At 35.8% G+C, this 16,948-nt stretch overlaps 1 protein-coding gene across 3 annotated transcripts in view; it reads left to right on the top strand.

Moving 5' to 3' along the window:
• Nucleotides 1-2,077: 2,077 nt before the first annotated feature.
• Uba6 (ubiquitin like modifier activating enzyme 6) overlaps nt 2,078-16,948 on the top strand; it is a 75,869-nt gene continuing 60,998 nt past the window's right edge. Inside the window, exon 1 of one of the 3 annotated variants that reach the window (XM_048784587.1) lies at nt 2,078-2,263. In XM_048784587.1, the coding sequence (XP_048640544.1) occupies nt 2,223-2,263 (41 nt within the window). In that variant the 5' untranslated portion in view covers nt 2,078-2,222. The remainder of the gene's footprint in view (nt 2,264-16,948) is intronic. The other 2 variants (XM_048784586.1, XM_048784588.1) reach the window with 2 other exon arrangements.

Raw genomic sequence — 16,948 nt, 5'->3', positions numbered from 1 at the left:
GGCAGGGAGCGCGCGCGGGAGGCCACGGGCCCGGCCGAGCCGAGCCTTTCCTGGGAGGCCAGGGGAGCGTGCGGGGTGGGTGTGGCAGCGCGCGCTTGGGCCTCTGCAGCCCAAGACTTTTCCTAAGGCGAAAGTCCTCGTCCCGCCTCTTTCTGGGCTTTTTCAGTTCCGGTGAGGGTCCAGCATCCTGCATCCTCCTGGTTAACTGACGTGAGGGGCTCTGACCAGAGCTAGTCTGGCCTAAGTCTCTCGCTGTGAGCTTCTCTGCCAGGTGCCAATCACCTTTCTTTTCGTTTTATGTTAAATGAAAGCTAAGAGCGCCACGGTGCATTATCCTCCACTGGGATCATCCTTTGAAAACTATTGCCAGAGCGAACAAGTAAGGATGAATCAGTAGCAGTCAGGGCACCCTGAAGCCTCTGTTGACTATGGTGAAAAGGGGTTGGGGAAAGCCAGGGACAAAATATACTAGATACCTATTCATATATCCCAGTTGGTTAATCTTGTTCTCCTTTGCATCGTTTCCGCCCCTGCAGAATTAAGGCGGGAGATGACCCTGCCTAGGCCCTTACCAAGATTTTAGTTAGTAGTTCCTCTTTCATGAAGCATGTATCCTGTCCTTTGTCATAATACAACTTATCAAATATAGAAATGATGGATGTATTAATTTTAGGTAGTATGACACTGTTTATATACCTGTAGAGTTTCCATTACTTTCAGACTGAAGGGTATTTTAAATACCATGGTATTGTCTGCCCTTTTCAGGTCAAATTAACTTGGGAGATAATAGGTAATAAAAACAAAGCTGCCCCCTAAGGTGAAATATTTTTTATTGTCTTACAAATTAAAAGATATTCTTAAAATGTTCAGTAAGGCAGAACTTTCTAAAAAGTAAATGCCAGTTGTAAACATAAGAATCAGGCTGGTTAGAATATAGTCCTTATTTTTTACTAAGCAAGTTTACTCACTAAACTAATTGTGCCCCATGCAAGGAAAAGGAACATGCAAGTGTAGTAGCTATAATAGGAAACTGTATAATGAAAATTTTTATTTGTATATTCTATTAGAATGCCAAAACAGTATATTGTGTGTGTACATTGTTTTTATTAGGTGATCTCTTAGAATGCAGCTATCTTCTGGTTTGCTTTCATGAGTGCAGTCAGGAGTTTTGTAATAGTTATCCATTTAATTAACTAGAAGCTGATATCATTTGATGATGCTAATCAGTGTTGGTAAGTAACTGATAACATTTTAATCACATGTGTTTACAAACCCCTTGGCTTATTTATCAATGTCAGGCTTTAAAAATAAGACTCAAATTTCCTGCTATCACATTATTTTCAGAACCCCATAATTGATAATAGTTTTGCTTCTCAGATCCAGGTTTGGATTGCACTTTTGCCAAGATGGTACTAATCTCAGCTTTCACTATAGCTCAGGCTTCTATACCCCGGGCTGGGTAATTGTCTACAAGCCATTTCTGCTTCCCATGTTTCCTACAGATATGATTTTGCTTTATGTACTGTGCTGTGGAAAAATTGGGACACACTACTGTAAATAATATATCACTGAAGTGTATATATTTTGTCACTCTAATAAGTTTTTTAGTTTTTTTTTTAAATTTTTAAAATTCATTCAACAGATGTTTCTTAAGTGCTTCCTTTATGCGTATCATGAGCAGCAGGGGGAATTGAATTCTGTTTGGGTTCCTAATGTTTGGGATACCAGTTAAATATCAGAATATAGTTGTTTTGGCAGGTGTATAAAATCTGTAGGACAGAAAAAATCATACATAAAGAAATAGGTTATTATGTTATATGCATATGTTATAGCATATGGTTAATTCTTTGGGAATAAATGAGTTTATTTAGGAAGAGTGTGATTATAGAAAAGGTTCGCGGGACAAAATTGTTAAAAATATAGATCCATGAGAATAAATGAGCAATAACAAAATACCTCTGAATAAAACAATCATGGGCTGTACAATTTAGTACACAAAAGATAAAGCAAGCAATTAATAAATTTTAATTTTAATACATTTTAAAAATCAATGATAGGTAATGATATATTTGGTATCTAAAACTCTTCAGTAAATCATGAATCTGATGCCGTATAACTGAATATTGCATTCTAAATTGTGAGTATTTAATAACCATATCATACTTAAAGGTTTAGTGTTTTTGTTATTTTTTCCCCTCAGTGCAAGTAAAAAATTGCCCATCATGTCAACAGAATCTGTGGAGATTGATGATGCATTATACAGGTAAGAGCCTCTTGGAAACTTAATTTCCCCATTGTCCTCAAGTAACAAAATAGTATATTTGAAAATACCATTAGGCTTAGTCAGAATTTTATATGTATATCCTAAGAGTTCCTAGAAGGTTAAAATTAGGGTTTCTGTGTGTGTTTGACTTTGTACTATATGTAATCTGAAAGCTCTAATAAAATTTAAATATCAGTTTCTTTAGATTTGAGTGATAGAACTAAGAGGGATTTTGCTATCCAATACAAAATATACCTATATGGTCTCTGTATAAAAGTTATTAGATTTCCTTTATGTAGTCATAAAAATACACTTTATGTACGTAGAATTTGGAAAGATGGGCTCATTGTGTATCTTGAATTACTCTTTATATGTGTTTATTTTTATTTGGGATGCAGAGTCAGTTGTGAGCACTTTTTTGGGAGTTAATGTATACCATTTGAGATGTTGATTCCAAATTCTGTTTTGTACAATACTCTCAGATAAAAAGAATGGACAGGTGTTCTGTAAATGGTCTCCTGGTCACAAAAATGAAGATACCTTAAATTTAGACTCTTGGTCTGTAATTATATTTTTAGTGTCTTTTTAGTCATTTTTCTTCTTGGAATAGCAATTAGCAGCTCCCTAACATCATATTGGCTAAAGTTATTTTTTCTTTTTTATGTCCTTCCAACCTTGTAAAGCTGATGTAAGAAACACAATATACAGTAGACATGACTACATTTTTGTTCATAAAGCTATGTAAATAAGTAGGTTGTAGTTTGCTTGACTGAAAATTGTAGAGCATAGCATTTCAGCTCTTATTAAGGTAAGCCATTTTCTTTTACCTGACAAACATTATCTTTGGGTGTAATTGCTTGCACTTTGGATGCATGTCTTGTTGAAAACATCTTCCAGTTGTTTCCTAATGTGCTTTTTAAAATTTCAATCTTCCTTAAAAAAAAAAATGTTATAGTAAATGCAGGAATCAATTTAAAATGACAAAGCTAGAGGTTTGTGTGGGAACTACTATACTACTCAGTGCTGAGTTACTGCTTATAAGTTATCTTATTAGGAATGCAAAAAGTGAATTGTATTATAAAGACCATATGTGAGATTTTCATCAAGAAACAACCTTTATTTTCTCAGATTTAGAAAATTAACCTTTGGGTTGGGGATATAGTTCAGTTGGTAGAGTGTTCACTTCGCATGCACAAGGGCCTGGATTTAATCCCCAGCACCCCCCTCTCTCCACCCCCCAAAAATTAACCTTTTATTTTTAGTGACAGTTCTGGAGATTTTTATTAGTGACTGAACTAAAAGTTTGGAAGTTGGTTGGGTTTTGTTTGTTTTGTTAATACATATTTATTGCTTAGTGAGAACTAGTATTAGACTTAGGACTTTGGACAGTGATTTATCTTAGAGACACATTACCATCTGTTATATGGTATATATGTCCAAAAAGAACATGACCAAAAGGACACTAAGAATATAATTACAAATTAGGAATCCAAACTTAAGGTGCCTGGTCTGGGGATATAGCTCACTTGGTAGAGTGCTTGCCTTGCCTGCACAAGTCCCTGGGTTCGATCCCCAGCACCACAAAAAAAAAAAAAAAACAACCTACAAAACTTAAGGTGTATTCTGAAACATTTATAATCAGGAGATAATCTATAATATAATTTTCATATGAGAAATATAAAGTATTGTAATATCTTAGTGCAACCAACACATTACTCCTATTTGTGGTGATGCTATTATAAACAAACTTCTAGCACTGCCAGTTGTATAAAAGCATAACACATACAAATAAAAGCAGCACATAATATCAATAATGATAATGAGCATCTATGTTCTGGTATATGTGTTTATTATACTTTTTTGGTGTTAATATTTTAGAGTGCACTCATTCTACTTATTAAAAAAAAAAAAAGTTTACTGCATACAGTATTCTGTGTTACACCAACCACCTCATACATCTAATTTACCATTTCTCATGTGGTTGGTTTAATCTCGTGTTGTTTTATTCATCATGGTACATGTTATGGTTTGGATATGAGATGTCCTCAAAAGCTCCTGTGTAAATACAGGAACGTTTGGAGCTGAAATGATTGGATTGTGAGAGTTGTAACCTACTAAACAGTCCATCCTGGTTTGAATGCAGTGGGTGGTAACTGTAGCAGGTGAAATGGCTGGAGGAAATAGGTCACTGGGGGCATGCCCTAGATGGGTTCATTTTCACTATAGCTCCTTTCCCCCTTTCCTTTCTTTGCTTCCTGACCAGTCATGAATTGAGCGATGCTCCTCTGCCATATCTTTCCACCGTGATGTTATATTACCTCATCTTGGGTCCAAAGCAATGGAGTTGTCTGCCAGGGACTAACATCTCTGGAAGCATAAGTCAGAATAACTTTTCCTCCTCTAAGTTGTTCTTTTGGGGTATTTTGTTCATAGCAGAGAAAAACGAATACAGCCCTTAAGCATACAAAATGCACTGCTAATGTCAAAAAGAGGCAGTGTTGATCAGTTGATTTGGAAATGAAATGAAAATTTATTGAGGACTACAAGGGTGGAAAATCAGTGATTATTGCTCCCCTTTCAGGCATGTCACATTCCACCATAGCTAAGATCTTGAAGGATAAGAGCACAGTGACAGAAGCTGTTAGAGAATCTGCTTCATTGAAAGAATAGAGAATAACAGAAATTCAAGATGGGCCCGTGTGAGATTTGGAGAAACTTCTCATGATGTATGTAGATTGAAGCCAGATACAGAAACATTCCTATCAACACCATGATAATTACAGAAATTAAAAACCAAACCCATCTTTGATTTTAAATTTACTGCTATCTCTAGATGATTTTTAATGATTCAAGAATCATTATTTATCACATAATATAAAAGGGTATGGTGAGTCTGCACATGCTGATGTGAAAGACATTTAAAGAACTTTTGGATACTCTGATTTTTGAAAGAAAATTGCTTGCCAGAGCAAATCTTCAATGCTTGAAACTCCCTAGTCTAGAAATAGATGCTATATCATTTAACTTAGATAGTAATAAGCTATACCATCTAGGTTAGTATAAGTACACTCTTTCAGAAACTATTTACATTGTGTTCACACAATAACAAGATTGCTTAATGACATATTTCTCACAATATACCTATATCGTTAAGTGACTCAGGACTTGTACTTTCTGAATTCACTGAGATATTCATATGGCTTCTCCTCCCCCTTTCTATTTTTGGTTTCCTAATATTGTAAGCTACAATGATTAGTTTTAGAACATTATATAATCCTTGCATTCTATTTAGGGGATAAACCAAATTTAGTCATTGTCTTAAGTTTGTTCAGGCTGCTATAATAAAATACCTTATACTATGTAAACAATAGATATAATATTGCTCACAATACTGTGGGCTGAGGAAGTCTAAGAATAAGATGCCAGCAGATTTGGTGTTCAGAGGGCTTTCCCTCTGCTCTGGATGATGCTTTCTTGTTGTGGTCCTCACATGGCAGAAGGAACAAATGTACTCTGTCAAATCTCTTTTTATAAGGGCACTAATCCTATTGAGGGCTCTGCCCAAATCAGTTCCTAAAACTAATTCCCAAAAACCCTCCCCAATCTGAAAACCATCATATAAAGAATTCAGTTTTAACAGGTAAGTTTTAGGGTAACAGAAACATTTATACCATAGTTCTCATGTTGTATTTTTACATGCTTGTGTGTGTGTGTATATCTCAATTTCAGAAATTTTTGTGTCTATGTATGTGAAGAATATTGATATAGAGCATTTCTTCAATGATTTTTTTCTCTTGTTTGGTATCAGGGTAATATTATCTCATAGGATGAGTTGAGAAGTTTTCTTTTAAGTTTTTAAAAATATTTGTCATTGGAGTTGTCTTTGTGGGAAAGTTTCAACTGCAGATTCAGTTCTTTTAATAGATACAGGGATATTCAGAGTATATATTTCATGTTGAATGGTATTTGATAGTAGTATCATTTAAAGTACTATCATTCAACTCTGTTCTCCAAGAACTAGCTTTAAGTTTTGTTGATTTTTTTTTTCCTCTGTGTTAGTTTTCTGTTTTACATCTCATTGATTTTTTTTTTGTTCTGTTTTAAGTTTTTTCTTCTGCTTATTTTGAGTTTAATTTACCTTTCTTAGTTTTTTTAAGGTAGAATTTAATATGATTGATGCTTGAGACCTTTTTTACTAATACTGTTGTGCATTGCTTAAGGACTCAGATACGTTCTGAGTAATAAATATTAGGCTATTATGTGAACATTAATGAAGTGTGCTTACACAGAGTAAGATGGCTACATCATTATTAGGCACTGTAAACTTATGGAACCACCATATTATATGCAGTCCATTATTAACTTAAATGTCATTATAAGACAAATATCCATTACATACCAAACATTTCCCTCTAAACTCTGCTTTATCTGCATCCCATTTATATGTTGTTTTCATATTCATTCAGATCAGAGAACTATAATCTTTCATCAGATTTCTTTGACCCCCGAGTCGTTTAAAAGTGTGTTGCTTGATTCCCAAATACTACTGAGGATTTTTTCCAGATACTGTAGTATTGATGATTTCTAATTTTTCAAATTTTTTAAATTGACAAATATCACGTGTATTTTGATATGTACCACATGATGTTTTATTATTATGTATGTTTTACAATGACTAAATGAAGCTAAATTAACATTTTCTCATGTATTTTGCCCTTTTTTGTATCAAAAACACTTTTTTTTTAAAGAGAGAGAGAATTTTTTAATATTTATTTTGTATTTTTCGGTGGACACAACTTCTTTATTTTTTATTTATTTTTTTATGTGGTGCTGAGGATCAAACCCAGTGCCCCGGGCGCGCATGCCAGACGAGCTCACTACCGCTTGAGCCATATCCCCAGCCCCAATAAAAACACTTTTAAAAATATATTCGTTTTTTATTCAGCTTACTCACTGCTGTGACTAAAGATCTGATCAGAACAATTTTAGGGGAGGAAAAGCCTATTTGGGGGCTCATGGTTTCAGAAGTCTTAGTCCATAGAAAGCCAGCTCCATTCCTTGGGGCTCAAAGTGAGGCAGAAGAGTGTGGTAGAGTAAAGCAGCTCACATGGTGATCAGAAAACTCTTTGCTTCCAGATATCCACATATAAAACATATTTCATAGCCTGTCTCCAGCATCCACTCATTCAATCCCATCAGGGATCAATTCACTGATTAGGTTAAGCCTATAACCCAGTCATTTCTCTTCCAAACCTTGCATTGTCTCACACATGAGCTTTTGGGGGACAACTTACATCCAAATCGTAACACTACTCTCTTAGCAGTTTTCAAGAATATAATTCTGTCCTTAGTAACTATAGTTAGCATGAGATTGTAATTCAGTAGACATACTTTGTATGGCTTGGATTTTATTTAAAAAAAAAATTTTTTTTCAGAATATGGTCTGTCTTGACCAATGTTCTAAATACATTTGAAAAAAAAATGGGTTCTGTTGTTTATTGGATTTTTCTATCAATGTATAGTCAAATTGAATGATAGTATTGTTCTTATGTTATGAATGCTTATTCAGTTTATGTCTACTTTTTATATGAGAGGGATGTTGACTGTTATAGTGTTTTCATGGGTTTCTTACTTCATTTCTATCAGTTGTGATCAGGGCATAAATAGAATTGTTATGCCCTCTAGGTGTATTCACCCTTTTACTTTTAAGCTATTTGTATCTTTACATTAGACTCTTTATAAATAGCATATTATTAAGCTTTTTTCTTTTTCTTTCTTTTTTTCATACTTGTAGTTTATTTTTTAGCAAATAAATAAAAACAAATATTGTACATTTAAAAATTATACAGTGTGTCATTTTGGTACATATAGTGTACTATTTAAATCAGGTTTAATATAGTTTATTGATAATGAAAATATTCAAAATCTTTTCTACTAGTTTTTAAAAATATATTGTACATGGTTGTTTTCCACAGTCATCCTACTGTACAATAACACATCAGAACTTCTTGCTCCTATCTAACAGTAATTTAGTACCCTTTGATCAACCATTTCCCATCTCCTTTCCTACTACTCATGACTACCATTTCTGCTCTGAGCTTTTTCAGACTCTACACGAGTGAGATTATACAGTACTTATTTTTTCTGTGCCTAGTTTATTTCACTTATCCTAATAATCTTCAATTCTGTCAATGTTGCTGCAAATGACAGAATTTTATTCCATTTTATGGCTGAATATTATTCTATGGTATTTATCCATGTGATGGACACTTCGATTGTTTCCATTTTGGGGCCATTATGAATAGTGCTGTAGTAAATATGCGTGTGTAAGTGTCTCTTTGATGTACTTATTTCATTTCTTTGAGATATATACCCAATAGTGGAATGGCTGAGTTTCTCAAATGAATTGTTTGAGAAACTCTCATACTATCTTCCCTAGTGACTCTCTCTACTCATAAATGTTCTAACAGTGTGCAAGAGTTCCTTTAGTTCACGTTCTTACCTACTCTTAGTCTTTTTGATAGTAGCCATCTTATTGAGATAAGGTAATAATCTCATTATTATTTTTTTTACTATGTACTAGGCTCTGTGATTTATTCTTTTTTTTTTTCATTGTGATTTTGATTTGTGCCTTCCTGTGGTTAGTGAGCTGTCAAATGCTGTTAAAATAAATAAATAAATAAAACTGAGAAAAACAACTTTAAGGAGGAAAGATTTATTTTGGCTCATGACATCAGAGGTTCCAGTCCATAATCAACTGGCTCCATTATTGCCCACACCCATAAGCGTGCTCTTATTCTGGCAAAATTGCAAGTTTTTCAAATCTTTATGCTCTGGTTTTTGCTCCTGATTCTCACTGTAAATCTTGTTTAAAGCAGGCAGCATTGCCCGTGCCACAGCCAGTATGCTGTGTTGCCTTGAAATTTCCTCTGGCAAGTTAATTATTCCATCACCTTTAAACTCAGCTTCATAGAAAGTCTTAGGGCACAAATAAAATGTAGGTAAGTTCTTTGCCAGAAAGTAATATCAAAGCCTTGTAATCCAGTTCCCAATGTTGTCCTCATTTCCATCTGAAACCTCAAGAGTGTGCCCTTTGCTGTTCTCATTCCTATCATCATTCTGGACTTCTGAGTTTATCCCAGAATCCAACCATTAAGTCCTTTTATAGCATCCTGAGCTTTGTCTAGCCTGCTCCTCCAAAGTTTTCCAGATTCCTCCAAAAAACCAGTTTCAATGGCTTCTGAACCATATGGTTAGGTTTAGTCACAAAAATGACCCCACTTGTCAGTACCAGTTTTCCAGTTTAGCTATTATTGCTAGGACAAAATACCTGAGAAAATTTAACGGAGGAAAGATTTATTTCATCTCATTGTTTCAGTGGTTTAGTTTACTATTTCTTGGAGCCTTTGTTTTTTGGCCTGTGGTGACACAGAACATACTATCCTGGTAGAGAGGGCATGGTAGAGCAGAGCTGCTCACTTCATAGCAGTCAGGAAACAGAAAGTAAGCCAAGGTCCGTATACTCATCAATGGCATGTCACTATTAACCTGCTTCTTTCAACTCCACCTCCCAGGGTTTCCACATGTCACAATAACACCATCAGCTGGGAACCAAGCTTTCAACACACAAGCTTTGTGGAACTTTTAAGATCCAAACCATAACAGTGATGAAGTACATTTTTTTCTTATACCTCTTAGCCATTTGTATGTCTTTTGAGAAATGACTGGATCTGTTACACATTTTTAATTGGTTTACTTTATTTTTTTATATTCAATTTCTTAAGTTCTCTATATCTTGTTAACTCCTTGTCAGATATATAATTTGCAGATATTTTCTGTTTTCTTTTGCTGTGGAGAAACTGTTCGCTTTTACTTTGTTTCCATTTAAGGTATTGTCCTATTAATATTCTAAAGCATTTCCCCAATAGTTTCATCTAGTATTGTGATAAATTCACATGTAAAATTTAAGTCTTTAATCCATTTTGAGTTGATATTTATAACTGGTAGGGAAATAGGTTCTAGTTTCATTCTTCCGCATATGGATACCCAGTTTTTTTAGCACCATATATTGTCAAGATTGTTCCTTTTCCAGTGCTTATTCTTAGTACCTTTGTTAAAACTCAACCATAGACACATGGTTTTATTTTAGGGTTCTTTGTTCTGCTCCTTTGGTCTATCTCTATTTTTATGACAATAACATGCTGTTTTTATTATTACTGTTTTATATTTTGGTTTGAATTCAAGTATATAATGCCTTTGAATTCAAGTAGTGTAAAAACTTTGTTGTTTTATTATCATTTTCTTCAAGATTGCTTTGATTACTTGGGATTTTGTGTTTCCATACAAATTTTAGGATTTCTTCCATCAGTGTTTTTTAGGTTTTATTATGGAGTTTTTTTTTTTAATCTTTTGTTGAATTTATTCCTATATATTATTTATTCTATAGCCATTGTAAATGGATTTGCTTTCTTGATTTCTTCAGAGATTTGCTAATGGTCTGTGGCAATATTTCTGATTATGTGTTACAACTTTGCTAAGTTTGTTTATTAGTTTTAATAGTTTTTTGTGGGAATCTTTGCAGTTTTCTATATATAAGATCATGTCATCAGCAATCAGGGACAGTTTGCGTTCACATTGTGTCTTTCTGTTATCTGATGGCTCTAGCTAGGACTTCTCATACTATGTTGGCTAAAAGTTTTGAAAGAGTATATTATCATCTTGTGGCCTTTTATTTTCATTTGCTCTGACAATCTTTATTTGCATTGTTTATAGGATATATGTTTAACAGTCAATCACTAAGTATCCATGGGGATTGATTCCATGATACCCTACCCCTGTGGGTACCAAAGTCTACATACAGATGCTCCAATCCCTTGTAAAATGACTTAGTTATTTGCATAAAACCTACACATATCCTTTGGTATACTATAAATCATCTCTATGTAACTTATAGTGTAAATGCTGTGCATATAATTGTTATACGTTATTTTTGTGGAGTAATGACAAGGGAAAAGGTCTGTACGAGTTCAGGCCATACACTTTTTTCTGTAAATATTTTCAGTACACAATTGGCTGAATCAGTGGAGACATAATCCATGAAACATTAATGCCATTTTTAATTTGTTTTCTATTGACTAGTCCCATCTTTGTTACTGTTTGTTTTAGTTAGCTTTTATGTTACTGTGTCCAAAATATCCTGCAAGCCAGGCACTGTGGCACAGGCCTGTAATCCCAGCAGCTTAGGAGGCTGAGGCAGGAGGATCGTGAGTTCAAAGCCAGCCTCAGCAAAAGCGAGGTGCTAAGCAACTCAGTAAGAACCTGTCTCTAAATAAAATACTAAAAAAATAAAATAGGGCTGGGGATGTAGCTCAGTGGTCAAGTGCCACAGAATTCAACCCTGATACCCTTTCCACCAAAAATATTCAACAAGAACAACTTAAGAGGACAGAAAGTTTATTTAAAATAGAATGCAGGATCTCAGAGGTATCAGTCAATGCTATTGCTCTGTGACTAAGATAAGGGAGTATGTCATGGAAGAAGGGCTTAGGAGAGGAATGCTGCTTAGTTTATGAAATGATGAGGAAACAGAGAGAGTGGAAGAGACCTCAGAAAGAACAACCCTTCCAGGGCATGCTTCCAGTGACCCACCTCCTCCTACCATGCCCACCTGCCTACAGTTATCTTCTAGTCATTCTGTTCATAGTAGGATAAACTGATTAGGTTACAGGTCTCACAGTTTAGTCATTTTACCTTCCAATATTCCTGCACTAACAGGGGCTCATATCCAAACCATAACATTCTATCCTTCCCCTTAAAAGCTCGTGTCCATCTCATAATGCAAAACGCATTAAGTCCTAATCTCTAAGAGTCCCATAGTCTTACACAGTTTCAGCATTCCCCAGTCCAAGTCCAAAGTCTCCTCTGAGACTCAAGGCAAACTCTTCGCTTGGAACCCCTTTAAAAATCAAAAACAAGTTATATATATTATCTCCAATATACAGTAGCACAGAGTAAGCATTCCCATTCCAAAAGAGGAAGTGAGGCACAGAAAGAAGGGATGGGGCCAAAACAATGCAAAAACCCAGCTTGGCAAACAGATCCTATAACTGCATACAACACCTAAGACACATGGCTATGATAATTATTTTCAAAGTACTTTTGCAGCCCTGCCCCTTTGGCCTTCCCAGTTGTAGCATACACCAACTGATTTAGCCTGGTCCTCTCCAAAACCCTTTCAATATATTTATCATTTCCAATATTCTCCATGCTTTTGTATAAATTCATATTACCATCTGATATCATTTTCTTTGTGCCTGAATGTCTTCCTTTAACCTTTCTTATATTGACAATTGGCCGGCTGTAAATTCTTTAAACTTATTTTTTTAATACGTATTTTTGCTGGGTATAGAATACTAATTCAACAGTGTTTTATTTTTGGTATTTAAAAATAAGTGTCATAGTCTTCTGATTTGCACTGCTTCCTGGAAAAAAATCATTTGACATTTTACCCTTTCCCATACATAATATCCTTAATTTTCTCTAGACACTTTTAATTTTTCTCTTCATTCCTGGTTTTATAATGTGCCTTGGCATAGTTTGCTTTACATTTCTGAGTCTGGAGTATGTTTACATTGTGGTCTTTGAGTTTATAATATTCCTGGAAAATTTTTAGCCATTAGTTACTCATATTTTCTTTTTCTTCTCCCCCCCCCCAGTTTCTTTCAGGAACTCTAATTTCACTTATATTAGGCACGTTTCATAGCTTACTAATGGGCTTATTTGTGTATTTTGTTTTGTTTTTCCATTTTTTTTTTTTTAAATCCCTGTGTTTTATTTTGGGCAGTTTCGATTTCTGTACCTTCAAGTTCTCTTTGTAGTATTAAATCTATTGTTAATTGCATCCAGTGTATTTTTCTTCTTCACATTTTATAGTTTTAATCCCTAGAAGGTCTGTTTATGTTTTTCTTTATGTTCTTGAGCATATGGATCATATTTATAATTGTTCTAATGTCTTTGTCTTCTAGTTTTGTCATTTATGTAATTTCTTTGTGTGTTCTTACTGATTTACATCTCTGTTCATGATAGGTTGTGTTTTCCTGCTTTTTTGCATACCTGGTAGTTTTTTAAATAGATTCCAAGGGGCTGGGGTTGTAGCTCAGTAATAATGTGCTTGCCTAGTACATGTGAGGCACTGAGTTTGAGCCTCACCACCACATAAAAATGAAAGAGAGAGAGAGAGAAAGAAATTGTGTTTATCTACAGCTAAAAATATTTTTTTAAATAAATATATGCTAGGCATTTTGGAATTACCTTTTTTGATGCTGGATAATTTTGGATTCGTTTAAATATTCTTGAGCTTTGTTCAGGGTCAGTTAAGTTACTTGGAAACAGTTTGTTGTTGTTGTTGTTTCAAAGTTTGCTTTTAAAGTTTGGAAGAGACATTTGGGGCTAATTCCCACCCACCATTGATATAATATTTCTTCTGAATATTCCATCCAGTGCCCTTTGTGTTCTGAAGTTTTGTGCATGGCTAAAGAGGACCACAAACTTTTTCAGGTTGTACTTGCACTTGCCCTTTTAGGTGGTTTCCCCCTCAACTTTAGGTTGTTTCTCCCATGCATGTTAATCTATACTCAGCTGAAGATCAACACCAAAAGTAGAAGACAGGAAATAATTAAAATCAGACCTGAAATCAATGAAATTGAAACAATTGGGAAAATTAACAATACGAAAAGTTGGTTCTTTGAAAAAATATAAACCTTTAACCATGCTAACGAAGAGAGGAAAGAAAACTCAAATTACTAAAATCTGTGATGAAAAAGGAAATATCACAATGTACATTACAGAAATATAGAAGATAATTAGAAATTATTTTGAAAATTTGTACTCCAATAAAATAGAAAATATCAAAGACATTGACAAATTTCTAGTCTCATGATTTATCCACACTAAATCAGGATAATATTCATAGTTAAACAGATCACTTTGAATCAGTGAAATAGAAGACACCATCAAAAGCATACTGTTGTGGGGCAGGTCGCTCAGAAAACACACCAAGTCCCAGTTTTGTTCAAATTGAAGAGTCTTTATTGTCTGACCAGCCAAGACTGCTTCCTACAGGACCAAATTATCTCTGCAGGAGAACAGCCTTGAGCTTCAACATTTTAGGGTATTTAAAGGCAAAACCCACAAGAACCACAACCATGTTGACGTAGCTACAAGCAAGCAGGGTTCAGAAGTTGGATCGAGCAGTTAGCAAAACAATGCAATGTGTACATTGGTATTTCCCACCAGACTTTCCAGTTTGGCATAGCAGCAAGCAAGCAAGCAGAAGGGAAGTGGGTCATTTTGAGTGCAAGTTAGAGAATGGCTACTAACGTCTAGTCGATCAATCTCTAGTTGAGTGCAAGTTAGAGAATGGCTACTAACGTCTAGTCGATCAATCTCTAACAGGGTACATTGCCCAGGAAAAATGGAAACCAAAGAGAGAACAATTTTACGTTGTATAAGAATTGCCATTTTGTATTGCCAAGTATGCTATGCTAGGTAACTATTAATGGGTACAAAGGTGGATCTTTCTCATTGGAGAAGCATTTCTTACATGAATGGAGTCTCGGGGTAAAATGGAATCTGTTTGGTCATTGCCCATATAGCCTGGCCTATAACACCTACCAACCAAGAAAGCCCTAGGACCAGAGAGATGATAGCTGAGTTCTAAAAGACCTTCAAAGAAGAACTAATGCCAATGCTCCTCAAATTATTCCATGAAATAGAAAAAGAGGGAACACTCCAAACTTATTCTGTGAGGCCAATATCACCTTGATTCCAAAACCAGACAAAGACAGATCAAAGAAAGAAAACTTCAGACCAATATCTCTAATGAATATAGATACAGAAATTCTCAATGAAATTCTGGCAAATCGCATACGAAAACATATTAAAAAAATAGTGCACCATGATCAAGTGGGGTTAATCCCAGGGATGCAAGGTTGGTTCAACATATGGAAATCAGTAAATGTAATTCAGCACATCAATAGACAAAGATAAGAATCATGATCATCTATCTCAATAGATGCAGAAAAAGCATTCAACAAAACACAGCACCCCTTCATGTTCAAGACACTAGAAAAACTAGGGATAATAGGAACATGTTTCAACATTGTAAAAGCTATCTCTGCTAAACCCAAGGCTACCATCATTCTAAATGGAGAAAAATTGAAAGCATTCCCTCTAAAAACTGGAACAAGACAGGGATATCCCTTTTCACCACTTCTATTTAACATGTCCTTGAAACTCTAGCCAAAGCAATTAGCCAGACGAAAGAAATTAAAGGGATACAAATAGGAAAAGAAGCACTCAAACTATCACTGTTTGTCAGTGACATGATCTGACAGGATCTGAAAAATTCCACCAGAAAACTTCTAGAACTAGTAAATGGATTCAGCAAAGTAGCAGGATATAAAATCAATACCCATAAATCAAATTCATTTCTGTACATCAGTAGCGAATTCTCTGAAAGAGAACTAGGAAAACTACCCTATTTACAATATCCTCAAATAAATAAATAAATAAAAATATTTGGGGAAGCCATCTCTCAAGCCACAGAGAAACAACTGAAAAACAGACCTCTGATAAGAAAATGGCTGGAGAACACTAGCATTTACCTTCTCAGACTGAATCACGTTGGGGAGCTCTGTGGCTGATAGGGTCCCGGCTCATCTATTCCTTTCTCAGCTGGCCACTGTCTTGATTTACACCAGAGAGAGATTGCTGGGTTCTCCCCCATGATGTAAGTGCCACAAGCAGGCAGAATACAGATTCCAACCCTTGCTTGCTGCAGATCGCACATGGGAATCTCACCTTTGTTCTGTCAGTTGCTGACTTCGAGGTGGATTCCAGAGTCTCCTTTTTGGTTTCAACTGAGGTTCATTTTATTTGCATATGAATATCAGTTGTAATATCATTTGTTAGAAGACTCTTCTGTTGAATTGCTGCCTTCTTTGTCAATAATCAGTTGGCAACCACATTTGCATTCTCAACAACTCTGGAGGTTGAGGTGGGAGGATGCAAGTTCAAGGCCAGTCTAGGAAACTTGAAAGTCATCTGTAGTGGACACTGTCGGTGCCCCAGATTCCTGTATGGATTCGAGCTTCCATCTTCCAAGTGCTGTGTTGACTGCTATGGGCCAGCAGAGACAAATTTTGAAGATCAGCCCTTGGCCGTGAGTTCTGCCTTGCCCAGGAGGTTCCTCCAGATACCATGTGGAAGGCCTTTAGAAAAGTCTTACCCAGATTCAGCAAATCGCCCCGCGGCTAGAGTCTGCAGTGTGCGCTGGGATAGAGACGCAGGGTTACAGCGCTGCAGTTTCTGCCAGCCGCGCAAGCACCGTACTCAGGGCTGAATTCTGGGTTCCAGACGGGGTAAGGAAGCGGTCCTGCTCGGTTCTACACACCGGTCAGTCCACAGAGGAGGCCAGCAGCCACCATCTTGGTAAACTGACGTCACGTCCCCTGTTTTCGACTGACCGCAACTCATTCAGCCATAGATCAGGTAATTCCAGGCTACAATTCGCCTGTGGCTTGCAAACAGATTGCTAGGGTTCTGCGCCTGGGTGCTTCTAAGAACCTGAGCCTATCGGAGCGAACGCCGAGCGCGGGGCGCCCGAGTTCCGGCTCCCGGAACCGC

Source organism: Marmota marmota, unplaced genomic scaffold (genome assembly GCF_001458135.2).
Source record: "Marmota marmota marmota unplaced genomic scaffold, marMar, whole genome shotgun sequence".
NCBI lineage: Eukaryota > Metazoa > Chordata > Mammalia > Rodentia > Sciuridae > Marmota > Marmota marmota.
Note: the sequence above shows the minus strand (reverse complement) of the source record. Positions and strands in the feature narration are given on the sequence as shown.